This window comes from Sycon ciliatum, chromosome 3 (assembly GCF_964019385.1).
Source record: "Sycon ciliatum chromosome 3, ocSycCili1.1, whole genome shotgun sequence".
Lineage (NCBI taxonomy): Eukaryota > Metazoa > Porifera > Calcarea > Leucosolenida > Sycettidae > Sycon > Sycon ciliatum.
Window position 1 is genome coordinate 30,676,768 of NC_088645.1, and position 27,273 is coordinate 30,704,040.

General features: G+C 54.2%; 1 protein-coding gene across 1 annotated transcript in view; it reads right to left on the minus strand.

The window, feature by feature from the left end:
- The window catches only part of LOC135811952 (uncharacterized), a 47,328-nt gene extending 20,924 nt beyond the window's left edge, over positions 1-26,404 (minus strand). Inside the window, exons 1-2 of the mRNA XM_065325230.1 lie at positions 26,118-26,404; positions 23,567-23,605 (exon numbers count right to left, since the gene is read on the minus strand). Of these exons, the coding sequence (XP_065181302.1) occupies positions 23,567-23,591 (25 nt within the window). The 5' untranslated portion in view covers positions 23,592-23,605; positions 26,118-26,404. The remainder of the gene's footprint in view (positions 1-23,566; positions 23,606-26,117) is intronic.
- Between the last annotated feature and the right edge of the window lie 869 nt (positions 26,405-27,273).

Below are 27,273 nucleotides of genomic sequence, written 5' to 3' on the forward strand. Positions count from 1 at the left end.
CTATTTACACTCAGCTCAGCTGGGTGTCGGAACGTGATTTAGTGTAGTACGGTCAGCTATCTGAACTGTACAATTTACGCGTGACGGAGGGGTGGTGGAGCCGAAATGTTTGGAAATTCAGAGCCCAAATCAGCACATGTTATTGATTCACGGGGTACTTGCGGCAAATAGTGGTACGGTCAATACCGTAGTGACTGTTGCGTGTCCGACGCCCCTGCAGCTATTTAGTTTCAGCTATACGGCACCAACCCGAAATGCCGAAATAAAAATGCTGAGGAAACTTTTCAAATCGGCTTTGGTGATGCAGTAGTATTGACCGCGTGCCGAAAAATAAATTGCTGTTAAAATGTCAAAAATCATGAAATGCCGGAATTTTCTCTATACACTGTTGCATTTCTAAAATTGGTCCGTGGAGCCAGATCCCAAGCTGGACGCCCAAGCTGGAAACCAAGCTGGATCCCAAGCTGGACCCCAAGCTGGACCCCAAGCTGGAAACCAAGCCGGATACCAAGCTGGATACCAAGCCAGATCCGAAGCTGGACCCCCAAGCTGGAAACCAAACTGGAAACCAAGCCGGATACCAAGCCGGATACCAAGCCGGATCCCAAGCAAGATCCCAAGCCGGATCCCAAGACGGACCCAAACCGGACCCCAAGCCGGATCCCAAGCCGGATCCCAGGCCGGATACCAAGCTGGATCCCAAGCCGGATCCCAAGCCGGACACCAAGCCGCATACCGAACCGGATCCCAAGCCGGATCCAAATCCGCATCCCAAGCCGCATCCCGCTGATGTCGGCAAAGTGAAGAAAGGCAGACCTGAGTGTGGCCTTCACCAGAGCAGGGATCGAGCTATTGGACAACATCAAGAGAATAATAATAATAATATTCTCGGGATCCGCGTCGGCATCGCTTGAATGTTCAGAAACACACAAACTAGCCTTCGCATCCGCAGGCCACCACTATGCCTGTTCACCTTAGTGGCGGATGCAGACCTCACAAGTGAGTCAGGGGAGAGCAGGTTAATCTCTCAACCAATCGGGCGTGTAACAGCCCATAACCCTGTAAACTGCATCCTTGTTACTCTCACTCCGTGCTGTGAGTACCCAGTTGACCGTGGGTATCGGGATAGTTCAACACGCGTAATAAAAAGTCTTTTTACGCGCTCCCTGCTACCAGCGCGGGTCTTGAACTCGGGACCTGATGATTCGCAGGCAGGCCTGCAAACCAATCGGCCATATGCGTTGGTCCTCAAGAGAATAGCAACCGTAATGGAGGTAAAACTGTCACTTGTGGAGTTTGTCTTGAAAAGTAGAATGTTTGCTACGTACAAGCAAGAAGTGCAAGCAAAAACTGTATATCTACCGTGGTTGGTGATTATTTGTGCGAGATGTGTTCAAGTACACGCACTAGCGCAAGTTCGATAAGCGGGGTGCAGTATACTCGCAATGTTGATAAGGTGAAGGTGTACCTATCGAGTTTACAATAAGAGCAACACGCAGGTAAAGACGCTGATCGCGTACCGGCACACGGCCCTGTCCCGAGCGGGCACCATATGCAGCAAACAGAAAATCCGAAGTATCTCGACACGGGCAAAGGTGTTCTACCTTTTGAACTCGTCAGCTTCAGCCGTGGTCGCAGCCATTGTTTCGCAGCCGTCGCACAGCCATTTTGTCGCAGCCGTGGTCCCAGCTCTTTTCACAGCCATGGTCGCACCCATTTTTTCCCAGTCGTGGTCAGTCATTTTTGCAGCCGTGGTCGCAGCCATTTTGTAGCAGCCGCGGTTGCAGCCATTTTCGCAGCCGTGGTCGCAGCCATTTTCGCAGCCGTGGTCGAGCCATTATTTCGCAGCCGTCGTCGCAGTAATTTTCGCAGCCGTGGTCGAAGCCTTTTTCGCAGCCGTGGTTGCAGCCATTTTTCGAAGCCGTGGTCGCAGCCATTTTTCGCAGCCACTTTCTGTGTCGCAGTCATCGTCGCAGTCTGTGACGCCTCCGTTGTCACAACCCTTTTCTGTGTCGCAGTCATCGTCTCAGCCTGTCCCGCCTCCGTTGTCGCAACCGTTTTCTGTGTCGCAGTCGTCGTCTCAGTCTGTGCCTCCTCCGTTGTCGCAACCGTTTTCTGTGTCACAGTCATCGTCGCAGTCTGTGCCGCCTCCGTTGTCGCAACCGTTTTCTGTGTTGAAGTCAGCGTCGCAGTCTGCGCCGCCTCCGTTGTCACAACCATTTTCTGTGTCGCAGTCGTCGGCGCAGTCTGTGCCCCCTCCGTTGGCACAACCGTTTTCTGTGTCGCAGTCGTCGTGGCAGTCTGTGCCGCCTCCGATGTAACAACGACTTTCTGTGTCGCAGTCTGTGCCGCCTCCGTTGTCGCAACCGTTTTCTGTGTTGCAGTCATCGTCGCAGTCTGCGCTGCTTCCGTTGTCAAAACCGTTCTCTGGGTCGCAGTCGTCGTCCCAGTCTGTGCCTCCTCCGCTGTCGCAACCGTTTTCTATGTCACAGTCATCGTCGCAGTCTGTGCCGCCTCCGTTGTCGCAACCGGTTTCTGTGTAGCAGTTATTGTCGCAGTCTGCGCTGCCTCCGTTGTCACAACCATTTTCTGTGTCGCAGTCGTCGGCGCAGTCTGTGCCCCCTCCGTTGGCACAACCGTTTTCTGTGTCGCCGTCGTTGTGGCAGTCTGTGCCGCCTCCGATGTAACAACCATTTTCTGTGTCGCAGTCGTCGCAGTCTGTGCCGCCTCCGTTTTCACAACCGTTTTCTGTGTCGCAGTCGTCGTCGCAGTCTGTGCCGCCTCCGTTGTCACATTTGCTGCCTACATGTATGTCACAACCGCTGTTTGCAACGCAGACATTTTTTCGCAGCCTTCGTCGCAGCCATTTTCGCAGCCGTCGTCGCAGCCATTTTTTTCGCAGCCGTGGTCGCAGCCATTTTCGCAGCCGTGGTCGCGGCCATTTTCGCCAGCTGTGGTCGCAGCCATTTTCGCAGCCGTTGTCACGAACATTTTTTCGCAGCCGTGGTCGCAGTCGTTTTCGCAACCTTGGTTGCAGCCCTTTTTTCGCAACCGTGTCGAAGCCGTGGTCGCGGCCATTGTTTCGCAGCCGTCGTCGCAGCAATTTCGTCGCAGGCTTGGTCGCAGCCATTTTCGGAGCCGTGGTCGCAGCCGTTTTTTCGCACCCGTGGTCGCAGTCATTTTCGCAGCCTTGGTCGCAGCTATTTTCGCAGCCGTGGTAGCAGCTATTTTGTGGTAGCAGCTATTTTTGCAGCCGTGGTCGCAGCACTTTTCGCAGCCATGGTCGCAGCCATTTTTCGCAGCCGTGGTCGCAGCCATTTTCGCGGCCGTAGTTGCAGCCATTTTCGCAGCCGTGGTCGCAGCCATTTTCGCAGCCGTGGTCGCAGCCATTTTCGCAGCCGTGGTTGCAGCTATTTTCTCAGCCAAGGTCCCAGCCATTTTCGCAGCCGTGGTCCCAGCCCTTTTCGCAGCCGTTGTCGCAGCCATTATCAATACGCAACTGGTGCCTGCGTCGCAGTCATTTTCACAGCCGTTGTCTGTGTCGCAACCGCAGCCGTGGTCGCAGCCATTGTTTTGCAGCCGTCGTCGCAGCCATTTTGCCGCAGCAATGGTTGCAGCCATTTTCCCAGCCGTTGTCGCATTCATTTTCGCAGCCGTGGTCGCAGCTATTTTCGCGGCAGTGGTAGCAGCCATTTTTGCAGCCGTGGTCGCAGCCATTTTCGCAGCCCTGGTCGCAGCTGTGGTCGCAGCCATTTTCGCGGCCGTAGTCACAGCCATTTTCTCATCCGTGGTCGCAGCCGTTATCGCAGCCGTGGTTGCAGCCATTTTCGCAGCCGTTTTCGCAGCCATTTTCGCAGCCGTGGTCGCACCCATTTTTTAGCAGCCATTTTCACAGCCATTTTTGCAGCCGTGTCGCAGCCATTTTTGCAGCCGTGGTCCCAGCCCTTTTTTCGCAGCCGTCGACGCAGCCATTTTCGCAGCCGTGGTTGCAGCCAATTTTATTAGAAGCTGTGGTCGCAGCCATTTTTCGCAGCCGTGGTCGCAGCCATTTTTTTCGCAGCCGTGGTCGCAGCCATTTTTTCGCAGCCGTGGTCGCAGCCAATTTTATTAGAAGCTGTGGTCGCAGCCATTTTTCGCAGCCGTGGTCGCAGCCATTTTTTTCGCAGCCGTGGTCGCAGCCATTTTTCGCAGCCGTGGGCGCAGCCATTTTTTTCGCAGCCGTGGTCGCAGCTATTTTCGCAGCCATTGTTTTGCAGCCGTCGTCGCAGCCATTTTGTCGCAGCCATGGTCGCAGCCATTTTCGCAGCCGTGGTAGCAGCATTTTTGCAGCCGTGATCGCAGCCATTTTTGCAGCGGTGGTCGCAGGCAGTTTTCGCAGCCGTGGTCGCAACAAATTTTGCGGCCGTAGTTGCAGCCATTTTCGCAACCGTGGTCGCAGCAATTTTCGCAACCGTGGTCGCAGCCGTGGTCGCAGCCATTTTCGCAGCCGAGGTTGCAGCTATTTTCGCAGCCGTCGTCGTAGCCATTTACGCAGCCGTGGTCGCGGCCATTTTCGCAGCCGTTGTCGCAGCCATTATCGATACGCAACTGCTGCCTGCGTCGCAGTCATTTTCGGAGCCGTTATTTGTGCTCAGTCGTTGTCTGTGTCGAAACCGCAGCCGTGGTCGCAGCCATTGTTTCGCAGCCGTCGTCGCAGCCATTTTGTCGCAGCCGTGGTCGCAGCCATTTTCCCAGCCGTGGTCGCAGTCATTTTCACAGCTGTGGTTGCAGCTATTTTCGCACCAGTGGTAGCAGCCATTTTTGCAGCCTAGGTCGCAGCCATTTTCCCAGCCTAGGTCGCAGCCATTTTCGCGGCCGTAGTCGCAGCCATTTTCGCAGCCGTGGTCGCAGCCATTTTCGCAACCGTGGTCGCAGCCATTATCGATACGCAACTACTCCCTGCGTCACAGTCATTTTCACAGCCGTTATTTGTGCTCAGTCGTTGTCTGTGTCGCAACCGCAGCGGTGGTCGCAGCCGTCGTCGCAGCCATTTTGTCGCAGCAGTGGTCGCAGCCATTTTCGCAGCCGTGGTCGCAGCCGTGGTCGCACCCATTTCTTTGGAGCCATTTTCGCAGCCGTGTCTCAGCCATTTTCGCAGCCGTGGTCCCAGCCATTTTTTCGCAGCGGTCGACGCAGCCATTTTCGTAGTCTTGGTCGCAGCCATGTTACGCAGCCGTGGTTGCAGCCATTTTCGCAGCCGTGGTTGCAGCCAATTTTTTAGAAGCCGTGGTCGCAGCCATTTTTCGTAGCCGTGGTCGCAGCCATTTTTTTCGCAGCCGTGGTCGCAGCCATTTTCGCAGCCGTGGTCGCAGCCATTATCGCAGCCGTGGTCGCAGCCATTTTCGCAGCCGTTTTCGCAAACATTTTTTTCGCAGCCGTGGTCGCAGTCATTTTCGCAGCCGTGATCGCAGCCCATTTTTCGCAGCTTTAGTCGCAGCCATTTTTGCAGCCATGGTCGCAGCTATTTTCGCAGCCGTGGTCGCAGCCATTGTTTCGCAGCTGTGGTCGCAGCCATTTTGTCGCAGCCGTGGTCGCATCCATTTTCGCAGCCGTGGTCGCAGCCATTGTTTCGCAGCCGTCGTCGCAGCCATTTTTGCAGCCGTGGTCCCACCCATTTTTTCGCAGCCATTTTCGCAGCCGTGTCGCAGCCGTGGTCCCAGCAATTTTTCCGCAGCCGTCGACGCAGCCATTTTCGTAGTCGTGGTCGCAGCCATAATACGCAGCCGTGGTTGCAGCCATTTTCGCAGCCGTGGTTGCAGCCATTTTTTAGAAGCCGTGATTGCAGCCATTTTTTCCCAGCCGTGGTCGCAGCCATTTTCGCAGCCATTTTCGTAGTCGTGGTCGCAGCCATATTACGCAGCCGTGGTTGCAGCCATTTTCGCAGCCGTGGTTGCAGCCATTTTTTAGAAGCCATGGTCGCAGCCATTTTTTCGCAGCCGTGGTCGCAGCCATTTTCGCAGCCGTCGTCGCAGCCATTATCGCAACCGTGGTCACAGCCATTTTCGCAGCCATTTTCGCAAACATTTTTTCGCAGCCGTGGTCGCAGTCATTTTCGCAGCCGTGATCGCAGCCCATTTTTCGCACCCATTTTTTCGCAGCCATTTTCGCAGCCGTGGGCGTAGCTATTTTTTCCGTGGTCGCAGCCATTGTTTCGCAGCCGTCGTCGCAGCCATTTTGTCGCAGCCGTGGTTGCAGCCATTTTCGCAGCCGTGGTCGCAGCCATTTTTTCGCAGCCATTTTTTCGCAGCCGTGGGCGCAGTCATTTTCGCAGCCGTGGTCGCAGCTATATTCGCAGCCGTGGTAGCAGCCATTTGTGCAGCCGTGGTCGCAGCCATTTTCGCAGCGGTGGCCGCAGCCATTTTTCCCAGCCGTGGTCGCAGCCATTTTCGCGGCTGTAGTTGCAGCCATTTTCGCAGCCGTGGTCGCAACCATTTTCCAAGCCGTGGTCGCAGCCATTTTCGCAGCCGTGGTTGCAGCTATTTTCGCAGCCGTGGTCCCAGCCCTTTTCGCTGCCGTTGTCGCAGCCATTATCGATACGCAACTGGTGCCTGCGTCGCAGTCATTTTCACAGCCGTTATTTGTGCTCAGTCGTTGTCTGTGTCGCAACCGCAGCTGTGTTTGCAGCCATTGTTTCGCAGCCGTCGTCGCAGCCATTTTGTCGCAGCCATGGTCGCAGCCATTTTCCCAGCCGTGGTTGCATTCATTTTCGCAGCCGTGGTCGGAGCTATTTTCGCTGCAGTGGTAGCAGCCATTTTTGCAGCCGTGGTCGCAGCCATTTTCGCAGCCGTGGTTGAGCCGTGGTCGCAGCCATTTTCGCGGCAGTAGTCGCAGCCATTTTCGCATCCGTGGTCGCAGCCATTATCGCAGCCGTGGTTGCAGCGTATTTCGCAGCCGTTTTCGCAGCCATTTTCGCAGCCGTGGTCGCACCTATTTTTTCGCAGCCATTGTCGCAGCCATTTTCGCAGCCGTGTCGCAGCCATTTTTGCAGCCGTGGTCCCAGCCATTTTTTCGCAGCCGTCGACGCAGCCATTTTCGCAGCCGTGGTTGCAGCCATTTTTTAGAAGCCGTCGTCGTAGCCAATTTCCGCAGCCGTGGTCGCAGCCATTTTCGCAGCCGTGGTCGCAGCCATTTTTGCAGCCGTTGTCGCAAACATTTTTTCGCAGCCGTGGTCGCAGTCATTTTCGCAGCCGTGATCGCAGCCCATATTTCGCAGCTGTGGTCGCTGCCATTTTCGCAGCCGTGGTCGTAGCTATTTTCGCAGCCATTGTTTCGCAGCAGTCGTCGCAGCCATTTTGTCGCAGCCCTGGTCGCAGCCATTTTCGCAGCCGCGGTAGCAGCCATTTTCGCAGCCGTTTTCGCAAACATTTTCGCAGCGGTGGTCGCAGCCAGTTTTCGCAGCCGTGGTCGCAACAAATTTTGCGGCCGTAGTTGCAGCCATTTTCGCAACCGTGGTCGCAGCCATTTTCGCAGCCGTGGTCGCAGCCATTTTCACAGCCGTGGTTGCAGCTAGTTTCGCCGCCGTGGTCGCAGCCAGTTCCGCAGCCGTGGTCGCAGCCATTTTCGCAGCCGTTGTCGCAGCCATTATCGATACGCAACTGCTGCCTGCATCGCAGTCATTTTCGGAGCCGTTATTTGTGCTCAGTCGTTGTCCGAGTCGCAACCGCAGCCGTGGTCGCAGCCATTGTTTCGCAGCCGTCGTCGCAGCCATTTTGTCGCAGCCGTGGTCGCAGCCATTTTCGCAGCCGGGGTCGCAGTCATTTTCACAGCCGTTGTCCCAGCTATTTTCGCACCAGTGGTAGCAGCCACTTTTGCAGCCGTGGCCGCAGCCATTTTCCCAGTCGTGGTCGCAGCCATTTTTCGCAGCCGTGGTCGTAGCCATCTTCGCGGCCGTAGTCGCAGCCATATTCGCATCCGTGGTCGGAGCCATTATCGCAGCCGAGGTCGCAGCCATTTTCGCAGCCGTTGTCGCAGCCGTTTTCGCAGCCGTCGTCGCAGCCATTTTGTCACAATCTGTGCTGCCTCCGTTGTCGCAACCAATTTCTGTGTAGCAGTTATCGTCCCAGTCTGTGCCGCATCCGTTGTCGCAACCGTTTTCTGTGTCGCAGTAATCGTCGCAGTCTGTGCCGCCTCCGTTGTCCCAACCGTTTTCTGTGTCGCAGTCGTCGTCGCAGTCTGTGCCGCCTCCGTTGTCACAACCAGTTTCTGTGTAGCAGTTATCGTCGCAGTCTGTGCCGCCTCCGTTGTCGCAACCGTTTTCTGTGTCGCAGTCATCGTCGCAGTCTGTGCCGCCTCCGTTGTCCCAACCGTTTTCTGTGTCGCAGTCGTCGTCGCAGTCTGTGCCGCCTCCGTTGTCACAACCGTTTTCTGTGTCGCAGTCATCGTCGCAGTCTGTGCGCCTCCGTTGTCACAACCGTTTTCTGTGTCGCAGTCATCGTCGCAGTCTGTGCCGCCTCCGTTGTCACAACCGTTTTCTGTGTCGCAGTCGTCGTCGCAGTCTGTGCGCCTCCGTTGTCATAACCGTTTTCTGTGTCGCAGTCATCGTCGCAGTCTGTGCCCCCTCCGTTGGCACAACCGTTTTCTGTGTCGCAGTCGTCTTGGCAGTCTGTGCCGCCTCCGTTCTCGCAACCATTTGCTGTGTCGCAGTCTGTGCCGCCTCCGTCGTCACATTTGCTGCCTACATGTATGTCACAACCGCTGTCGTCGCAGCCATTTTTTTCGCAGCCGTGCTCGCGGCCATTTTCGCCAGCTGTGGTCGCTGCCCTTTTCGCAGGTGTTGTCGCGAACATTTTTCGCAGCCGCGGTCGCAGTCATTTTCGCATCCTTGGTCGCAGCCCTTTTTTCGCAGCCGTGTCGAAGCCTTGGTCTCAGCCATTGTTTCGCAGCCGGCGTCGCAGCCATTTTGTCGCAGCCTTGGTCGCAGCCATTTTCGGAGCCGTGGTAGCGGCCATTTTTTTTCGCTGCCGTGGTCGCAGTCATTTTCGCAGCCTTGGTCGCAGCTATTTTCGCAGCCGTGGTAGCAGCCATTTTTGCAGCCGTGGTCGCAGCACTTTTCGCAGCCGTGGTCGCAGCCATTTTTCGCAGCCGTGGTAGAAGCCATTTTCGCGGCCGTAGTCGCATCCATTTTCGCAGCCGTGGTCGCAGCCATTTTCGCAGCCGTGGTCGCAGCCATTATCGATACGCAACTACCGCCTGCGTCGCATTCATTTTCACAGCCGTTATTTGTGCTCAGTCGTTGTCTGTGTCGCAACCGCTGCCGTGGTCGCAGCCATTGTTTCGCAGCCAGCGTCGCAGCCATTTTGTCGCAGCCGTGGTCGCAGGCATTTCGCAGCCGTGGTCGCAGCCATTGTTTCGCAGCCATCGTCGCAGCCATTTTCGCAGCCGTGGTCGCACCCATTTTTTCGCAGCCATGTTCGCAGCCATTTTCGCAGAGGTGTCGCAGCCATTTTCGCAGCCGTGGTCCCAGCCATTTTTTCGCAGCCGTCGACGCAGCCATTTTCGCAGTCGTGGTCGCAGCCGTATTACGCAGCCGTGGTTTCAGCCATTTTCGCAGCCTTGGTTGCAGCCATTTTTTAGAAGCCGTGGTCGAAGCCATTTTTCGCAGCCGTGGTCGCAGCAATTTTGTCGCAGCCGTGGTTGCAGCCATTTTGCAGCGGTGGTCGCAGCCATTTTCGCAGCCGTGGTCGCACCCATTTTTCGCAGCCGTGGTCGCAGCTATTTTCGCGGCCGTAGTCGCAGCTATTTTCGCAGCCGTGGTCGCAGCCATTTTCGCAACCGTGGTCGCAGCCATTATCGATACGCAACTACTCCCTGCGTCGCAGTCATTTTCAAAGCCGTTATTTGTGCTCAGTCGTTGTCTGTGTCGCAATCGCAGCCGTGGTCGCAGCCATGGTTTCGCAGCCGTCGTCGCAGCCATTTTGTCGCAGCCGTGGTCGCAGCCATTTTGGCATCCGTGGTCGCAGCCATTGTTTCGTAGCCGCCGTCGCAGCCATTTTCGCAGCCGTGGTCGCACCCATTTTTTCGCAGCCATGGTCGCAGCCATTTTCGTAGCCGTGTCGCAGCCATTTTCGCAGCCGTGGTCCCAGCCATTTTTTCGCAGCCGTCGACGTAGCCATTTTCGTAGGCGTGGTCGCAGCCATATTACGCAGCCGTGGTTGCAGCCATTTTCGCAGCCGTGGTTGCAGCCATTTTTTAGAAGCCGTGGTAGCAGCCATTTTTCGTAGCCGTGGTCGCAGCAATTTTTTTCGCAGCCGTGGTCGCAGCCATTATCGCAGCCGTGGTCGCAGCCATTTTCGCAGACGTTGTCGCAAACATTTTTTCGCAGCCGCGGTCGCAGTCATTTTCGCATCCTTGGTCGGAGCCCTTTTTTCGCAGCCGTGTCGAAGCCGTGGTCTCAGCCATTGTTTCGCAGCCGTCGTCGCAGCCATTTTGTCGCAGCCTTGGTCGCAGCCATTTTCGGAGCCGTGGTAGCAGCCATTTTTTTCCCACCCGTGGTCGCAGTCATTTTCGCAGCCTTGGTCGCAGCTATTTTCGCAGCCGTGGTAGCAGCCATTTTTGCAGCCGTGGTCGCAGCACTTTTCGCAGCCATGGTCGCAGCCATTTTTCGCAGCCGTGGTCGAAGCCATTTTCGCGGCCGTAGTCGCAGCCATTTTCGCAGCCGTGGTCGCAGCCATTTTCGCAGCCGTGGTCGCAGCCATTATCGATACGCAACTACTGCCTGCGTCGCATTCATTTTCACAGCCATTATTTGTGCTCAGTCGTTGTCTGTGTCAAAACCGCTGCCGTGGTCGCAGCCATTGTTTCGCAGCCAGCGTCGCGGCCATTTTGTCGCAGCCGTGGTCGCAGCCGTGGTCGCAGCCATTGTTTCGCAGCCGTGGTCGCAGCCATTTTCGCAGCCGTGGTCGCACCCATTTTTTCGCAGCCATGGTCGCAGCCATTTTCGCAGCCGTGTCGCAGCCATTTTCGCAGCCGTGGTCCCAGCCATATTTTCCCAGCCGTCGACGCAGCCATTTTCGCAGTCGTGGTCGCAGCCGTATTACGCAGTCGTGGTTGCAGCCATTTTCGCAGCCTTGGTTGCAGCCATTTTTAGAAGCCGTGGTTGCAGCCATTTTTCGCAGCCGTGGTCGCAGCAATTTTGTCGCAGCCGTGGTTGCAGCCTTTTTGCAGCCGTGGTCGCAGACATTTTCGCAGCCGTGGTCGCAGCCATTTTTCGCAGCCGTGGTCGCAGCTATTTTCGCGGCCGTAGTCGCAGCTATTTTCGCAGCCGTGGTCGCAGCCATTTTCGCAACCGTGGTCGCAGCCATTATCGATACGCAACTACTCCCTGCGTCGCAGTCATTTTCAAAGCCGTTATTTGTGCTCAGTCGTTGTCTGTGTCGCAACCGCAGCCGTGGTCGCAGCCATTGTTTCGCAGCCGTCGTCGCAGCCATTTTGTCGCAGCCGTGGTCGCAGCCATTTTGGCAGCCGTGGTCGCAGCCATTGTTTCGCAGCCGCCTTCGCAGCCATTTTCGCAGCCGTGGTCGCACCCATTTTTTCGCAGCCATGGTCGCAGCCATTTTCGTAGCCGTGTCGCAGCCATTTTCGCAGTCGTGGTCCCAGCCATTTTTTCGCAGCCGTCTACGTAGCCATTTTCGTAGGCGTGGTCGCAGCCATATTACGCAGCCGTGGTTGCAGCCATTTTTGCAGCCGTGGTTGCAGCCATTTTTTAGAAGCCGTGGTCGCAGCCATTTTTCGTAGCCGTGGTCGCAGCCGTGGTCGCAGCCTTTTCGCAGCCGTGGTCGCAGCCATTATCGCAGCCGTGGTCGCAGCCATTTTCGCAGACGTTGTCGCAAACATTTTTTCGCAGCCGTGGTCGCAGTCATTTTCGCAGCCGTGATCGCAGCCAATCTTTCGCAGCTGTAGTCGCAGCCATTTTTGCAGCCATGGTCGTAGCTATTTTCGCAGCCGTTGTCGCAGCCATTGTTTCGCAGCCGTCGTCGCAGTCATTTTGTCGCAGCCGTGGTCGCAGCCATTTTCGCAGCTGTGGTCGCAGCCATTGTTTCGCAGCCGTCGTCGCAGCTATTTTCGCAGCCGTGGTCGCACCCATTTTTTCGCAGCCATTTTCGCAGCCGTGTCGCAGCCATTTTTGCAGCCGTGGTCCCAGCCATTTTTTCGCAGCCGTCGACGCAGCCATTTTCGCAGCCGTGGTTGCAGCCATTTTTTAGAACCCGTGCGCAGCCGTGGTCCCAGCCATTGTTTCGCAGCCGTCGGCGCAGCCATTTTGTCGCAGCCGTGTTCGCAGCAATTTTTGCAGCCGTGGCCGCAGCCATTTTTTCGCAGCCGTGGGCGCAGTCATTTTCGCAGCCGTGGTCGCAACTATTTTTGCAGCCGTGGTAGCAGCCATTTTTGTAGCCGTGGTCGCAGCCATTTTCGCAGCCGTGGTCGCAGCCATTTTTCGCAGCCGTGGTAGCAGGTATTTTCGCGGCCGTAGTTGCAGCCATTTTCGCAGCCGTGGTCGCAGCCATTTTCGCAGCCGTGGTCGCAGTCATTTTCGCAGCCGTGGTTGCAGCTATTTTCGCAGCAAAGGCAGCAGCCATTTTTGCAGCCGTGGTCCCAGCCCTTTTCGCAGCCGTTGTCGCAGCCATTATCGATACGCAACTGGTGCCTGCGTCGCAGTCATTTTCACAGCCGTTATTTGTGCTCAGTCGTTGTCTTTGTCGCAACCGCAGCCGTGGTCGCAGCCATTGTTTCGCCGCCGTCGTCGCAGCCATTTTGTCGCAGCCATGGTCGCAGCCATTTTCCCAGCCGTGGTCGCAGTGATTTTCGCAGCCGTGGTCGCAGCTATTTTCGCGGCAGTGGTGGCAGCCATTTTTGCAGCCGTGGTCGCAGCCATTTTTCGCAGCCGTGGTAGCAGGTATTTTCGCGGCCGTAGTTGCAGCCATTTTCGCAGCCGTGGTCGCAGCCATTTTCGCAGCCGTGGTCGCAGTCATTTTCGCAGCCGTGGTTGCAGCTATTTTCGCAGCAAAGGCAGCAGCCATTTTTGCAGCCGTGGTCCCAGCCCTTTTCGCAGCCGTTGTCGCAGCCATTATCGATACGCAACTGGTGCCTGCGTCGCAGTCATTTTCACAGCCGTTATTTGTGCTCAGTCGTTGTCTTTGTCGCAACCGCAGCCGTGGTCGCAGCCATTGTTTCGCCGCCGTCGTCGCAGCCATTTTGTCGCAGCCATGGTCGCAGCCATTTTCCCAGCCGTGGTCGCAGTGATTTTCGCAGCCGTGGTCGCAGCTATTTTCGCGGCAGTGGTGGCAGCCATTTTTGCAGCCGTGGTCGCAGCCATTTTCGCAGCCGTGGTCAAAGCCTTGGTCGCAGCCATTTTCGCGGCCGTAGTTGCAGCCATTTTCGCATCCGTGGTCGCAGCCATTATCGCAGCCGTGGTCGCAGCCATTATCGCAGCCGTGGTCGCAGCCATTTTCGCAGCCGTGGTCGCAGCCATTTTCGCAGCCGTGGTCGCAAACATTTTTTCGCAGCCATTTTCGCAGCCGTGTCGCAGCCATTTTTGCAGCCGTGGTCCCAGCCATTTTTTCGCAGTCGTCGACGCAGCCATTTTCGCAGCCGTGGTTGCAGCCATTTTTTAGAACCCGTGGTCGCAGCCATTTTTCGCAGCCGTGGTCGCAGCCATTTTTTTCGCAGCCGTGGTCGCAGCCATTTTCGCAGCCGTGGTCGCAGCCATTTTCGCAGCCGTTGTCGCAAACATTTTTTCGCAGCCGTGGTCGCAGTCATTTTTGCAGCCGTGATCGCAGCCCATTGTTCGCAGCTGTGGTCGCAGCCATTTTCGCAGCCGTGGTCGTAGCTATTTTCGCAGCCATTGTTTCGCAGCCGTCTTCGCAGCCGTCTTCGCAGCCATTTTGTCGCAGCCCTGGTCGCAGCCATTTTTGCAGCCGTGGTAGCAGCCATTTTTGCAGCCATCTTTGCAGCCGTGATTGCAGGCAGTTTTAGCAGCCGTGGTCGCAACAATTTTTGCGACAGTAGTTGCAGCCATTTTCGCAGCCGCGGTCGCAGCCATTTTCGCAGCCGTGGTCGCAGCCATTTTCGCAGCCGTGGTTGCAGCTATTTTCGCACCAAAGGCAGCAGCCATTTTTGCAGCCGTGGTCCCAGCCCTTTTCGCAGCGGTTGTCGCAGCCATTATCGATACGCAACTGGTGCCTGCGTCGCGGTCATTTTCACAGCCGTTATTTGTGCTCAGTCGTTGTCTCTGTCGCAACCGCAGCCGTGGTCGCAGCCATTGTTTCGCCGCCGTCGTCGCAGCCATTTTGTCGCAGCCATGGTCGCAGCCATTTTCCCAGCCGTGGTCGCAGTCATTTTCGCAGCCGTGGTCGCAGCTATTTTCGCGGCAGTGGTGGCAGCCATTTTTGCAGCCGTGGTCGCAGCCGTTTTCGCAGCCGTGGTCGCAGCCTTGGTCGCAGCCATTTTCGCGGCCGTAGTTGCAGCCATTTTCGCATCCGTGGTCGCAGCCATTATCGCAACCGTGGTCGCAGCCATTATCGCAGCCGTGGTCGCAGCCATTTTCGCAGCCGTCGTCGCAGCCATTTTCGCAGCCGTGGTCGCACCCATTTTTTCGCAGCCATTTTCGCAGCTGTGTCGCAGCCATTTTTGCAGCCGTGGTCCCAGCCATTTTTTCGCAGTCGTCGACGCAGCCATTTTCGCAGCCGTGGTTGCAGCCATTTTTTAGAACCCGTGGTCGCAGCCATTTTTCGCAGCCGTGGTCGCAGCCATTTTTTTCGCAGCCGTGGTCGCAGCCATTTTCGCAGCCGTGGTCGCAGCCATTATCGCGGCCGTGGTCGCAGCCATTTTCGCAGCCGTTGTCGCAAACATTTTTTCGCAGCCGTGGTCGCAGTCATTTTTGCAGCCCTTATCGCAGCCCATTGTTCGCAGCTGTGGTCGCAGCCATTTTCGCAGCCGTGGTCGTAGCTATTTTCGCAGCCATTGTTTCGCAGCCGTCTTCGCAGCCATTTTGTCGCAGCCCTGGTCGCAGCCATTTTCGCAGCCGTGGTAGCAGCCATTTTTGCAGCCATCTTTGCAGCCGTGATCGCAGGCAGTTTTAGCAGCCGTGGTCGCAACAATTTTTGCGGCCGTAGTTGCAGCCATTTTCGCAGCCGTGGTCGCAGCCATTTTCGCAGCCGTGGTCGCAGCCATTTTCGCAGCCGTGGTTGCAGCTATTTTCGCAGCCGTGGTCGCAGCCATTTTCGCAGCCGTGGTCGCAGCCATTTTCGCAGCCGTGGGTCACAGCCATTTTCGCAGCCGTTGTCGCAGCCATTATCGATACGCAACTGCTGCCTGCGTCGCAGTCATTTTCACAGCCGTTATTTGTGCTCAGTCGTTGTCTGTGTCGCAACCGCAGCCGTGGTCGCAGCCATTGTTTCGCAGCCGTGGTCGCAGCCATTTTGTCGCAGCCGTGGTCGCAGCCATTTTCGCAGCCGTGGCCGCAGTCATTTTCACAGCCGTGGTCGCAGCTATTTTCGCACCAGTGGTAGCAGCCATTTTTGCAGCCGTGGTCGCAGCCATTTTCCCAGTCGTGGTCGCAGCCATTTTCGCAGCCGTGGTCGTAGCTATTTTCGCAGCCATTGTTTCGCAGCCGTCTTCGCAGCCATTTTGTCGCAGCCCTGGTCGCAGCCATTTTCGCAGCCGTGGTAGCAGCCATTTTTGCAGCCATCTTTGCAGCCGTGATCGCAGGCAGTTTTAGCAGCCGTGGTCGCAACAATTTTTGCGGCCGTAGTTGCAGCCATTTTCGCAGCCGTGGTCGCAGCCATTTTCGCAGCCGTGGTCGCAGCCATTTTCGCAGCCGTGGTTGCAGCTATTTTCGCAGCCGTGGTCGCAGCCATTTTCGCAGCCGTGGTCGCAGCCATTTTCGCAGCCGTGGGTCACAGGCATTTTCGCAGCCGTCGTCGCAGCCATTATCGATACGCAACTGCTGCCTGCGTCGCAGTCATTTTCACAGCCGTTATTTGTGCTCAGTCGTTGTCTGTGTCGCAACCGCAGCCGTGGTCGCAGCCATTGTTTCGCAGCCGTGGTCGCAGCCATTTTGTCGCAGCCGTGATCGCAGCCATTTTCGCAGCCGTGGCCGCAGTCATTTTCACAGCCGTGGTCGCAGCTATTTTCGCACCAGTGGTAGCAGCCATTTTTGCAGCCGTGGTCGCAGCCATTTTCCCAGTCGTGGTCGAAGCCATTTTTCGCAGCCGTGGTCGCAGCCATTTTCGCGGCCGTAGTCGCAGCCATTTTTGCATCCGTGGTCGCAGCCATTATCGCAGCCGTGGTCGCAGCCATTTTCCAAGCCGTCGTCGCAGCCATTTTCGCAGCCGTCGTCTCAGCCATTTTGTCGCAGTCTGTGCCGCCTCCGTTGTCGCAACCAGTTTCTGTGTAGCAGTTATCGTCGCAGTCTGTGCCGCCTCCGTTGTCGCAACCGTTTTCTGTGTCGCAGTCATCGTCGCAGTTTGTGCCGCCTCCGTTGTCCCAACCGTTTTCTGTGTCGCAGTCGTCGTCGCAGTCTGTGCCGCCTCTGTTGTCACAACCGTTTTCTGTGTCGCAGTCATCGTCGCAGTCTGTGCCGCCTCCGTTGTCACAACCGTTTTCTGTGTCGTCGCAGTCTGCGCCCCCTCCGTTGGCACAACCGTTTTCTGTGTCGCAGTCGTCTTGGCAGTCTGTGCCGCCTCCGCTCTCGCAACCATTTACTGTGTCGCAGTCTGTGACGCCTCCGTTGTCACATTTGCTGCCTACATGTATGTCACAACCGCTGTTTGCAACGCAGACATTTTTTTGCAGCTGTCGTCTCAGCCATTTTTTCGAAGCCTTCGTCGCAGCCATTTTCGCAGCCATTTTTTTCGCAGCCGTGGTCGCAGCCATTTTCGCCAGCTGTGGTCGCAGCCATTTTCGTAGCCGTTGTCGCAAACATTTTTCCGCAGCCGTGGTCGCAGTCATTTTCGCAGCTGTGGTCGCAGCCCTTTTTTCACAACCGTGGTCGCAGCCATTTTCGCAGCCGTGGTCGTACCCATTTTCGCAGCCGAGGTCGCAGCCATTATTTCGCAGACGTGGTCGCAGTCTGTGCCGCCTCCGTTGTCGCAACCCGTTTCTGTGTAGCAGTTATCGTCGCAGTCTGTGCCGCCTCCGTTGTCGCAACCGTTTTCTGTGTCGCAGTCATCGTCGCAGTTTGTGCCGCCTCCGTTGTCCCAACCGTTTTCTGTGTCGCAGTCGTCGTCGCAGTCTGTGCCGCCTCTGTCGTCACAACCGTTTTCTGTGTCGCAGTCATCGTCGCAGTCTGTGCCGCCTCCGTTGTCACAACCGTTTTCTGCGTCGTCGCAGTCTGCGCCCCCTCCGTTGGCACAACCGTTTTCTGTGTCGCAGTCGTCTTGGCAGTCTGTGCCGCCTCCGTTCTCGCAACCATTTACTGTGTCGCAGTCTGTGACGCCTCCGTTGTCACATTTGCTGCCTACATGTATGTCACAACCGCTGTTTGCAACGCAGACATTTTTTTGCAGCTGTCGTCTCAGCCATTTTTTCGAAGCCTTCGTCGCAGCCATTTTCGCAGCCATTTTTTTCGCAGCCGTGGTCGCAGCCATTTTCGCCAGCTGTGGTCGCAGCCATTTTCGTAGCCAGTATCGCAAACATTTTTCCGCAGCCGTGGTCGCAGTCATTTTCGCAGCTGTGGTCGCAGCCCTTTTTTCACAACCGTGGTCGCAGCCATTTTCGCAGCCGTGGTCGTACCCATTTTCGCAGCCGAGGTCGCAGCCATTATTTCGCAGACGTGGTTGCAGCCATTTTATCGCAGCCGTGGTCGCAGCCATTTTCGCAGCCGTGGTCTCAGTCATTTTGCAGCCGTGGTCACAGATATTTCCGCAGCCGTAGTAGCAGCCATTTTGTAGCCGTGGTCGCAGCCATTTTTCGCAGCCGTGGTCGCAGCCATTTTCGCGGCCGTGGTCGCAGCCATTTTTCGCAGCCGTGGTCGCAGCCATTTTCGCGGCCGTAGTCGCAGCCATTTTCGCAGCCGTGGTCGCAGCCATTTTCGCAGCCGTGGTCGCAGTTATTTTCGCAGCCGTGGTCACAGCCATTTTCGCAGCCGTTGTAGCAGCCATTATCGATACGCAACTGCTGCCTGCGTCACAGTCATTTTCACAGCCGTTATTTGTGCTCAGTCGTTGTCTGTGTCGCAACCGCAGCCGTGGTCGCAGCCATTGTTTCGCAGCCGTCGTCGCAGCCATTTTGTCGCAGCCGTGGTCGCAGCCATTTTCGCAGCCGTGGTCGCAGCCATTTTTCGCAGCCGTGGTCGCAGTCATTTTCGCAGCCGTGGTCGCAGCTATTTTCGCAGCCGTGGTAGCAGCCATTTTTGTAGCCGTGGTCGCAGCCATTTTCGCAGCCGTGGTCGCAGCCATTTTTCGCAGCCGTGGTCGCAGCCATTTTCGCGGCCGTAGTCACAGCCATTTTCGCAGCCGTGGTCGCAGCCATTTTCGCAGCCGTGGTCGCAGCTATTTTCGCAGCCGTGGTCGCAGCTATTTTTGCAGCCGTGGTTGCAGCCATTTTCGCAGCCGTTGTCGCAGCCATTATCGATACGCAACTGCTGCCTGCGTCGCAGTCATTTTCACAGCCGTTATTTGTGCTCAGTCGTTGTCTGTGTCGCAACCGCAGCCGTGGTCGCAGCCATTGTTTCGCAGCCGTCGTCGCAGCCATTTTGTCGCAGCCGTGGTCGCAGCCATTTTTGCAGCCGTGGTTGCAGCCATTTTTCGCAGCCGTGGTCGCAGTCCTTTTCGCAGCCGTGGTCGCAGCTATTTTCGCAGCCGTGGTAGCAGCCTTTTTTGTAGCCGTGGTCGCAGCCATTTTCGCAGCCGTGGTCGCAGCCATTTTTCGCAGCCGTGGTCGCAGCCATTTTCGCGGCCGTAGTCACAGCCATTTTCGCAGCCGTGGTCGGAGCCATTTTCGCAGCCGTGGTTGCAGCTATTTTCGCAGCCGTGGTCGCAGGAGTGGTCGCAGCTATTTTTGCAGCCGTGGTCGCAGCCATTTTTGCAGCCGTTGTCGCAGCCATTATCGATACGCAACTGCTGCCAGCATCTCAGTCATTTTCACAGCCGTTATTTGTGCTCAGTCATTGTCTGTGTCACAACCGCTGCCTGTGTCGCAGTAGTATTCGCAGCCTTTGTCGGCGTCCCGGTCATTGTCGCAATCGTTGCTGCATCGCAGTCGCTGTTGCAGCAGTTGTCTGCGTCACAATCCTTGCCTGTGTCTCGGTCAGTGTCACATCTGTTGCCGGTGTCGCTTTCATTGTCTGCACCACAGTCGATGTCAAAGCTGTTGTCTATGTCGTTGTCTAAACCTCTACTGTTTTCTATGCTGCCGACATTGCCTGCACCACCTTCCATGGCAGCAGAGTATGAGAAGCCGGCCGTTGATAAGCAGTTTCATGCAGCATGGGCACCAAGCAAGACGCCTGCACTCGGTTAGCAATCCTGACCGGTGATAATGTATTAGACGGATTTCCAAAATGTCATTTCCAATACCTACTAAGGGCAGAAGGAGAGTAGTATTTCTAAAAGTATGTCTAAATGTTCGAACTTATTTATTTTTAGCATCCCCCCACCTCACAACAGAGCAACCGAGTTTTGCATTAAGCTGGGAGTGCCGATTCGAGAAACTGGTAGGATGGCTCTGCTTGGAGCCGCTAGATGGCTCGCAGCTGAGCCAGCAAATGACTCCGCATGGAGCAGGAGAATGACTCCGCATGGAGCCGGCAAATGTCTCCGCATGGAGCCGGGGAATGACTCCGCATGGAGCCGGCGAATGACTCCGCATGGAGCCGGCGAATGACTCCGCATGGAGCCGGCGAATGACTCCGCATGGAGCCGCCAATTACTCCGCATGGAGCCGCCGAATGACTCCGCATGGAGCCGCCAAATGACTCCGCATGGAGCCGCCAATGACTCCGCATGGAGCCGCCAATGACTCCGCATTAGGCCCAGACAGATCCTGCCGGCAATTCTTTCGGCAAAATATCGAAGAATTGAAAGAGCGGAAATTGCCGGCAAAATCGGAGCAAAATATTGAGATGTTGGGTAAAATCGATGCCTGATGCTTGGATTTCCTTGTTCCTTGTCACCCGTTCAGCAGGATACACTGCCCAGGACGAGATCATGTCACCGAAATATCTGAGATTCACTGTGGATCGACTTGATTTTGGAAGAATTCAGGGACACGCGTGTTGAGACCCGTGTTGAGAAACCGACCTTGCGATTTTTATGGAACGTTGTACGGGATTGTACGGGAAGTGGATACAATACACGTTTTCCCGGAGCAAAATGAAGCAAAATATCGATTTTCTTGTGCCAGGCTCGGCAAATTATCGACGATTTCGCAGCAACATTTTGCCGCAAAATATCGAGGCGACCGAAGCAGAATCTTTCTGGGCCTACTCCACATGGAGCCGTCAATGCCTCTGCATGGAGCCGCCAATGACTCTGAGTAGAGCCGCCAAATGCTAAATATATAGAGATGCATAACCAGTTGAGAGCATATATTCTCATGGACTTTACAGATACCGTCATGTGTGCGCCAGAAACATGAGTTGAGCTAGTGGGTGGGAGGCTGGGAAGGAAACCGTTTGGGAACACATGTTCCGCAAGTTGCACGCTCGAAAGTCCAAACAGCAATGACATGCAAGAGACATTGTAGGGCGTGTGCCCACGTGACATGCGCATGCGTGCAGGTTGGGCCAGCTCGCTGGGCTGGCTGCTAACTCGCGTTAGCATGCTAACGCTCATCGCTCAGAAAATGTACGTGTTTAGCACCCCCCTCCCCCCCCCCCCCCAAAAACACAGGCTTAGGGCGCGTTCAGACTGGTGTAAAAAGCAAGCGGAATGTGAAAGTTGTCACGGTGAATCGGTTCCCGCCAGCGCAAACACGGAAAAGGTTTCCCACCACCAAGGTTTCCCTGCAGCCCGCGGTGGGATGCAGATTCCAGCGGAACGAGGCGGGAGCACTTTTGATTATTTTGAGTTTTGACTTCTAGACTGCCAACTTCTTCCATAATGCCGAATGTTCGGCTCAGCAATGGAGAGGGAGCGCATGGAGCTGTACGTGGTGATTTTTGAGGGCTCTGCAGGGAAACCGTTGACTGCAAAAGAGAGGCATACTCTGATCGCTGAGCGGATGAATGCCACCCAAGCAGCACACACTCTGGACATCGTGTTCTTTCTGTCGACAAGCACAAGCAAAAGCACGAGAGCTTTCCTGCGGAGGTATGACTTTGGCCGTATTTCAGCATGGTCGAGTGGAAAATTTCAAAAAGGTTTATTTCAAGAAAACCCCAAAAGGAAGACGGGGGGGGGGGGGGGGGGGGGGCATGCCCTCAGCGCTCGAAGAGACGTTCTACTATCTGCCGGTGTATAGTTCTTGCCAATTAAGGATGTAGCCGGCTGTTTTGCCAGCGCTTGTAAATTGGCTATTTTCAAGCAATTATTTGTTGCGCCAGGGGGTGATTGCCCTCGTCTTCTGAGATCCTGGCTTGGCTAAGCGACACTGCTCCAGACCCTCTTCTAAGGTGAGGCAATATTGGCTTGATGTAGGGAGTCCAGTTCCGGTCGCTGAAAAGCGAAAAATGCAGTCACAGCTCCCCTGTACAAAGTGAATGGGCGCCTCGTGGCTGCACTTCGAGATGCAGTTCGAGGCCCAAGTATCTTCTCCCGCGGCCTTTTCAGCCTTGTCGATGCTATTTTTAGGGAGCTAAGGTCATTACCTGAGTCGAATGGTCTTGGTCCGAGGACGCTGAGACGCTCCCTTCCTCCTTTATTCCCAATCGAACTCGCGCACTTCCACAGAAACAGGGTGACTGCGCCCTACTATAAAGGCATTTGTATGGAAAAAGTCACTAAAATCGCCGTTTCCTTCTCATAAAAGCACGGATGACCGCGATTGGTCCATAGGTTACAGTCTTTTGGCCGCTGAGTCGACTGGTTTTGGTCCGAAAAGGCTGTGATGCAACGTTCGGCCCTTATTCCCAATCGAACACAGTTGAGTAAACGGTCACGTGCTCATGCGTACACCAGTTGCCTGGTCACCGTGCCTGCACTGGCTGCAGGCTACAATTTTCACTTTAAGGTTCAACTCAAAGGTTCAAAGCAGGGAGCCGTAAGAGGCTTTTACGCCTCCCTGGTTCAAAGGTTCAACTCGAGTGACATAAACAGGCCCATATGTAAATGAGCACGTGACCGCTTACTCAACCGTGTTCGATTGGGAATAAGGGCCGAACGCTGCATCGCAGCCTTTTCGAACCAAAACCAGTCGACTCAGCCGCCAAAAGACGACAACATACGGACCGATCGCGGTCATCCTCCCTTTTATAAGAACGAAACGGCGTTTTTAGTGACTTTTTCCATACTAATCCCTATCTAATAGGGCGCAGTCACCCAGTTTCGGTGGAAGTGTGCAAGTTTGATTGGGAATAAAGGAGGAAGGGAGCGTCTCAGCTTCCTTGGACAAAGACCATTCGACTCAGCACCCCGAAGGCTACAACTGGTGAAAATTTTAGGGTAACTTCCCCTTTAAGTTTTTTTGGACCTTGGCGGATGCAAAGGATCCACTCAATCGATCAGGATCCTGATCCAACCAAACGAACATGCCCTAAGCGAGTTCCACGTTACGTCCAACCTCATACCTGCGCTGGGAAGCTGGCCTCTCCGCGACATCTAGCCAGCAATTTCTAATCCAACACTACTCCCATCGCTGCAGAGCAAACTATACTGAGGAAAGGTTTCAAATTCAAAAAAATGCAGGCAAAACCTCAGTCATTTCGGCATCAACTGGCGCACCAGAAAATGTTGGGGTTGGAAGGAGAATCTTGTCATTTGGAGTGACAAGTGATCACCGCTACTTTTTCCTGTACACTTTGTTCTGCAGCGTAAGGAGCAGTGTGGGAGTAGAAATTGCTGACTAGACCAGCTTTCCAGAGCAGGTGTGAGTTTGTACGTATGTCAGCATGGTAGAGTGGAACAATACAAAAAATAGACTTCAAGAAAAGCCAAACAGGATGATCGGGGACATTTCCTCAGTACCAGAAAAGGTGTTCTTCTATCTGCCAATATATAGTTCGTGCTAATTGCAGACGTAGCTTGAGGTTTTATCATCGCTTGTATATCGGCTGTTTTCGACATTATTACTTGTTACGTCAGGGGTGCTGGCTCTAGTCTTCTTTGATGCTGGCGTGGCCAAGCGATGCTACCTCCCGGACCTCTTCTAAGGTGAGGAGGCAATGTTAGCTTGATTTAGTTTTGTTGATAGTTTATTTTGTGTACGCGCCTGTGGTGTGGTTTGGTTCTACACACATACACATACATTATGGGATTTTAGGAACGCTATTTTTCAGGGTACGCCATTTCTCAAGGGATTTTCTTAACACCTGAAAAGGAAACTTAACTGCAACATTAGAGCGAAAGAGGAGAGATCAACTTGCCCACTTGTTCTGGTTTTCTCAGACATGCAGTTTCGTAATAGTTGCACCTTCTGTGTTTAAAGTACTGCTTACCCAAGCAAAGTCCTGAACAGGCCATACCACTCCTTTGCCCTGTCAGCAAAACATCGCACAAATACAAAACAACGTACTTTGATATAACGTTATGTAGAACCAAAGCTTGCACACATACATACGTACACCTGACCACACACTACACACACTCATGAATTCAGACACAAATATCCCAGGCCCGTCGCATCGACTTTGTAGGTGGGGGTGACCATGGAAAGGGGGGGGGGGGGGATGCGGCCTCCCCGGCAAAAATATTTCAACAATTGAAGCCTATTACAAGAATTTCCGGGCATTTGGTGCCATTTCAGTGGAACTACAATGAACGGCCTTTTGATTCGGCAACAAACCAAGAAGACGCTACGATCGGGGACAATAATTTCTTCTTTATCCTCCCCGGGAAAATATTTCAAAAATTGAAGCCCATTGCAAGCATTTTCAGGCACTTGGTGCCATTTCAGTGTAACTGCAATGAATGACTTTTTGATTCTGCAAAAACCACGATAAAAGAGCAGCAATCGCATGTCATCACGAACATTCAAAATCAACATAATTTTGCGAATCGACCTTTTTTTCAGCATCACTTTTCAACGAGGACGAAGCAAAGTCGGCCGAACGAAGCCCAGAGGAAGAAAATCACCCTCTCCACTTCGCCATCACGATACTGACATAGATACGAGACGAAACAACTAAAAAATCCACAAGAAAACTGATCGGCCATCATCAGACTTTGGTCTGAGAATTTCTATCACGATCAAAAATGTACGAGGAGCACTCAAAATAAGCTACAGATGTACCTTTATCACTCTCTACTCCTTTTTCAAGACACAAAAGTCGACTCTCCACTTTCAAACCAGGAACCAGACATACCAGTGGTCCTTTTCAGCTGCTCCACGAGCACAGGAAATGCTCACCAAGGGGCTCAGAGAAGCATCCATTCCAGAAAAAGAGCTAAAATACGAGTGAGACTGCATGCCTGAGTACATGCATGAGTACATGCAGAAAATAGTCAATTTCAGCGTTTCTGCTCCAAACAGCAACTTGCTTCGACTAGCTACAAAGATTACACCAAAGGATCAAACAACCGTTTTCTTCATTTTTTTGACAGGTGGGATCCTTGTGCTTGGCCCAGCACGCCAAAAATCACACCTCGGCGGAGTACAAAAATTACAACTCCCAGATGTCCTCGATTGCTGGCCATGAGTGTGCTCCGAAAAAAATACTGGCGAAAAAGTGGGGTGGCTGTGACGGCCTCACATCCATCCATACACAGGCATGCATACACAGAATCGATTCTGCTCCATTCATTTCGCAACCGGAATCGGATCTGCACTCAACAAACGCAGTCGCGTGCATCAAACAAACGCACCCGAACCAAAACACGGCGGAAGGACTTTGGAATGTTGTCGGAATGTCACCGAACAAACGCAACCTCATTTTCTCTACAGAAAAATGGAACAGATTACCTAGAGACGTCCGCTCCAGCACAACGCTGGACGTTCAAAGCTGCAGTGGTACCCCTTACACTTTTGGTCCCAGACTGTGCATGTTGTATTCCTTGTTCAATACCGGCAACAGTAGCTCATGCCATGTTTGACAATGGATCAATACTATTGATCTCCAGCTGACTATCACACTTTTTCTCTTTTTTATTCCCAGTTCACTACCTTCTTATTGGGAAGAAATGCCCGTTGGGATTTGCAAAATACAACAAAGTCAAAAAAAAGAATTAGCCTGGTATACACCACACGGCTGGTTGACGTGGCTTTTCTGGCCAGTGAATGCTATTTTCTCTCTCTCTCTCTCTCTCTCTCTCTCTCTCTCTCTCTCTCTCTCTCTCTCTCCCTCTCTCTCTCGCACACACACACACGCACAGATCAACGGACACGCACACGCACACCACCCCCACCCCACCCCCCCCCCCCCCCACATACACACATCTATATGTTGCGAAATACGATTCAATTATTATTTACGCACATTGTCGTATATGGTTCTTGTCTTGTAGAATCCAGTGTCTGACGTCATGGTCTAGTCTATATGTGAGTATAGTAGGATGTGTGCCGTGTATTGTATGAGGTGCATGCAAGAGTGTGTATAGTCAGAGACTGACTTGCATTCGTAGTGCTAGCTTTGTCAGAGAGCGAGGGTGATCAGTGGTGCGTCCGTGGTCTGGTTGTCTTGGTCTGGGTCATGTGGTCTGTACGTATTCGTCCCTGATTGGTCTTCGCCTCATATCAGTGTGTACCCCTTTGAAGTTGAAGTACTCGACATGACTCCCAACCAGGGTACAAGCAACCCGGTGTTCTTCTTCCAAAACGGGTCCAAATACCCCCCCCCCCCCCGCCCCCGCAACGGGTCACTGACCCCCGCTTGACCCGGCTCTGGAGCAGACACTACCGCGGACTATGGATGGAGTGCATGGAACATACAGTATACAGCACACAAGGCTGACAGCAGAGAGCCAGACCAGAACTAAAAATTACCATTACAAGATCACGCATATAGCGTACAGCAATCAAAAGCAAAGCGCATTCATACATGCCATTCCTACCTGATGGTGGAGCTTGTCAACCAGATCCACATTCTTTGAATTCGCTGCCGACTATATCTTTGCTATTGTCGCTCTGTCTATCCTCTCACCTTTCTTCAACCCTCAAGTCTTCTGTAGAACTTCTTTCCAGTCGGTCTCTCTGCTCTTCTCTCTACGCTTCATCTCAACAACGTTTCTCTTCTCCATTTCTTCGTTCCTGTACTTCTCTAAACTTCTCTTCTCTCTACTACCTGCATCTTTCTAATAGTTAGTTCTCTTCGTTTGAATGATTTTCTTCAACATGATCATGATCATGACTTATGACTATGTAGTCGACTGTGTTTTTGCACTTTGAGCTTGAGCTTGATTTTCTTTCATGTCTTTTTTGCCGAATGTACAGTGCGCTAGTGCGCTGTCGACATGCCTATCATCCTGGTCATGTCGTGCACTACACACATGCACTCAGTCTGTCTGTCTACCATGGTCTACGTCTACAATCTAGTCGGTGCATGTGCGCACGGCACGTGCGCTGTGTGTGAATAATGCATGCAGCGCAGCTACTGTTGTAGACATGGAAATCCGGTCGCACGTCTAGCGGCCCCAGGCCAGGGCGCTGGCCATGCAGCCGTGGACAAGCTGCACCCACATGCGCTGCATGCAGCGCTAGCGCGATCGTCGCATCGGATCAACAAGTGCACTGCACGCAGCGTTCTGTACGCGCGCTGAGGTCGCCGGCCCCGCGTCAATCGACTGGATTTCCATGTCCGCTACAGACAGTACATGACATACATGTACATGTACTTACATACATACATGTGATTGTAGCCATCATGGTCATCATGGTCATTGTAGCTATCTAGCCATGCGCTTTCTTTGATAGTTGCTGTTTCTGTGAGACGCGTGAGGGCGAAATGCTATGCCTCCATTTTCGTACATGATCTCGCCTCTTGGTGCGCGAGGCGCCGAGCCCATCTCCTGTCTTTTTTTTTGTTCAGAGGTTTTCAGAATGGCTAGTACCAAGAGTAAATGCCCCCTCCCCCCCCCCCCCCCCCCACCGTGAAAAGTGCAACAAGTATTTGCTGCAGGTTGAACTGGCAAACAGCCACCGAGTCGCCGACGCCCTATAAAACGGTATAGACCAGCGCCTCGCTAGCGTCTTCCCTCCCTCCTCTCCTCT